Raw genomic sequence first — 3084 nt, 5'->3', positions numbered from 1 at the left:
GTGTGTGTGTGTGTGTGTGTGTGTGTGTGTGTGTTTGTTTGTGTGTGTGTGTGTGTTTGTGTGTGTGTGTGTGTGTCTGTGTGTGTTCAGGAGATCTGGTGAGTGGGGTGTTGATTCTGATTTGATGGTGTATGTGAATAAATATCAGCAAGTGAAATAATGTTTTGGTGTTTAAAAGATACATTCTATTAAGTGAAAAAAGAAAAAGCATGAAAGTTGTCCTGTTAAATGTACATTATTTGTTATGTAGGAAGTAATTAAAAAAGCAGATTCCTTCAAAATGAAAACGTAACCAAAATTAAATAACGAAGGAAGGAAGAAAGAAAGAAAGAAAGAAAAAAAGAAAAAAAGGAAGAAAGAAAAAAAAGGAAGAAAGGAAGAAAGGAAGAAAGAAAGAAAGAAAGAAAGAAAGAAAAAAAGGAAGAAAGAAAAAAAAGGAAGAAAGGAAGAAAGAAAGAAAGAAAGAAAGAAGGGAAGAAAGAAAGAAGGGAAGAAAGAAAGAAGGGAAGTGGGAGGTGGTTGTTTGCACAAGTGACTGTCTCGGACAGGTAGCCGTTAGAGCAGGATCCACTGTTTGTCGCTAACACAAACAACTGTCATGTCATTTATCTCACACCATTTTCTGTCAACTGTGTTGTTAACCCTATCCGTACGCCCTGGGGTCATTTTGTACCCCCGGGGGTTGTATTCTACACATTTTAGAATACTTCCAGTACGAAGATCTCTTTGAAACTTTCAGTATTTCTCAAAAAATAATTTTGACAGACTGCTATACAAAGTGTACAGATCGGATTAACGAGAAAATTTCCTCTTTGGAAAGTTGTGGCACAGAGTTCCCCACGTCGTATGGGTACGATAGTAAAACACGACATACGAGTAGGGTTAATTATCTGACACAATGTTCTGTCAACTGTGATGTCATTTATGTGGGTGGTTGGCAGGTGCTCTGGTGTGGTTTTCTTCTTCTTTCCTATCAGACTACCATCGTATTTATCTCCCCTCCTCCTTTTTTATGTTTGTTACTCGCTTGTAACGCCTCTAATCTGTGGCACTTATATGACATTATTGTGTTGCAAGTGCTGTAAAACTCTTACTAAATAAATGTAATTTACCTGACCCAATGCTCTGTCGTGTGCCAGGGATCTGAGGGACCTCGTGGTCTGATCGGCCCCGCTGGTCTGCCAGGACTTCAAGGATTGCCAGGACCCCCAGGCTCTAAGGGAGATAGCGGAGAAGCAGGAAAACTTGTGAGTGCCGCTAGGGAAGCTTGTTGCTCATTTTGTTACCGAAGAATTACACAGTTCTCTCTGACATTTTTTAGTTTTCAGTTACTATGACCATGAGGTCAGAAACCAATTTTTTTTTAGTTGTTCTATCAAGATAGTGAGATGATTCGGAGCAGTTATCAAGATATTCAAAGACTTGCATTCGAAAAACCTTGACATGATGTGAAACTCAAAATTTGTATCGTTAAATCTTTCAAAACTTAAAACCTTGACATGATGTGAAACTCAAAATTTGTATCGTTAAATCTTTCAAAACTTGGAACTGAGCAGATAAAACTTTGTAATTTGAGGGCTGCGATTTGTTGATTCAGATTTTATTGGTTTTGTCAGAGGAGTTATACATTTATAGTTCTTTTATCGACTATAATCTTTTTTTAAAAATCAAGCTCATACATTGCATGATAATGGCTCATTTACATAGCTAATTTATTGATGATTGGTTTTGTCAGATGAGTTATAATTTTTTGTTCTTTTATCGACTTAATCCTTTTTAAAAATCAAATTCATACACTGTATAATTAGCGCTCATTGATATTTACATAGTTGTATTTTAAAAATTCATATCGAAACATGACTCTGTGTGTACACGCCTTATTCTGTTGTGTAGTTTAAAAGAATTAATTTACCTCTCATTTGTTTATAAAAGGCTTATTTCTTTTGTGATTTCTACGTGTTGTCCTACATAGGGAATCTAAAGAAATGAGTGATGGGGAAAGATCAGGGAAACGTAGCTTTTTTAAGAGCATCCGAGCAAAGGAAGAAATAGAGACCCATGATGGCCAATGTCTGTCGCAGATCTGGCACTGGAAGATGATAATGACTCATTATCATTTTTTTGCTTGTTTAGATTTTTTATTTTTAACTTAGTGCATTGTTGTTGTGCTATGTGTTGTTGTTATGATTGATCCAGCACACACACCTTGATACATCTGACCCCAACTGACCCCAAGTTTGACCTTTCCAGGGGCCACCAGGATCTCCAGGACCTCAGGGTAACCCCGGAACCCCCGGAGCTGCTGTGAGTGACTCGCCTATCTGTGGCTGAAATCTTTCTCTCAGTTGAAAGTGCATGTTATACAAAAGAAGAGATTTCTGAAAGAATTGCTTGTCTTCAATGTTTAGACTTTGTCTTCAATGTTTAGACTTTGTCTTCAATGTTTAGACTTTGTCTTCAATGTTTAGACTTTTCAATTTCTCTTTTACTGGAGAATTGCTTTAAAAGATTTGATCACCAAAGTGTTAACAACTGATGATTTTGTAGGCCTACTTTTTTATTTAAAATTTTTATTTTTTTATTTTACAGTACACAGATCATAGATCAAAGTGTTAGCTTTTCCTACACCTTTCACTTTTTGGATGGAATGCATTTTGTTACAAAGCCTTCATTTGTGCTGGTATATTTGTGCTTCCTTGAATTGATCACTCATATGGTCTCCACATAACTCCTTACATCAGATAGTTTGTACCCGCTCATAGATGAACACATTGGCACATTCCTAATACTCACTCATATACCTGCTCATATACTTAAACAACAAACACACACATTCATGTTCACAAACACATCAACATCCATGCATAAACACACACCTACATTCTCTGAACTCTAAGAAGCTGAACCTATTTATAGAACGATAAATCCTTATAAGAAGAATTATTTGACTCTGGTTAATTGCTGTTTTTCTTATTGTTGTTATTGATCCAGCAACAGCTGGGCTCTTGTCCTTCTGTCCAATGCCATGATCTCAGTTAATTACGCACACTGACTTTTTCTATAAAATTGTTATCCCCCCCCCCC

The 3084-nt window shown here is 36.6% G+C and overlaps 1 protein-coding gene across 1 annotated transcript in view; it reads left to right on the top strand.

Moving 5' to 3' along the window:
- LOC101860554 (collagen alpha-1(I) chain) overlaps positions 1-3084 on the top strand; it is a gene marked incomplete in the record, with an annotated part of 121497 nt that overhangs the window by 96092 nt on the left and 22321 nt on the right. The window contains 2 exon segments of the mRNA XM_035968271.1: positions 1140-1247; positions 2251-2304. Of these exon segments, the coding sequence (XP_035824164.1) occupies positions 1140-1247; positions 2251-2304 (162 nt within the window).

This window comes from Aplysia californica, unplaced genomic scaffold (assembly GCF_000002075.1).
Source record: "Aplysia californica isolate F4 #8 unplaced genomic scaffold, AplCal3.0 scaffold00048, whole genome shotgun sequence".
NCBI lineage: Eukaryota > Metazoa > Mollusca > Gastropoda > Aplysiida > Aplysiidae > Aplysia > Aplysia californica.
Note: the sequence above shows the minus strand (reverse complement) of the source record. Positions and strands in the feature narration are given on the sequence as shown.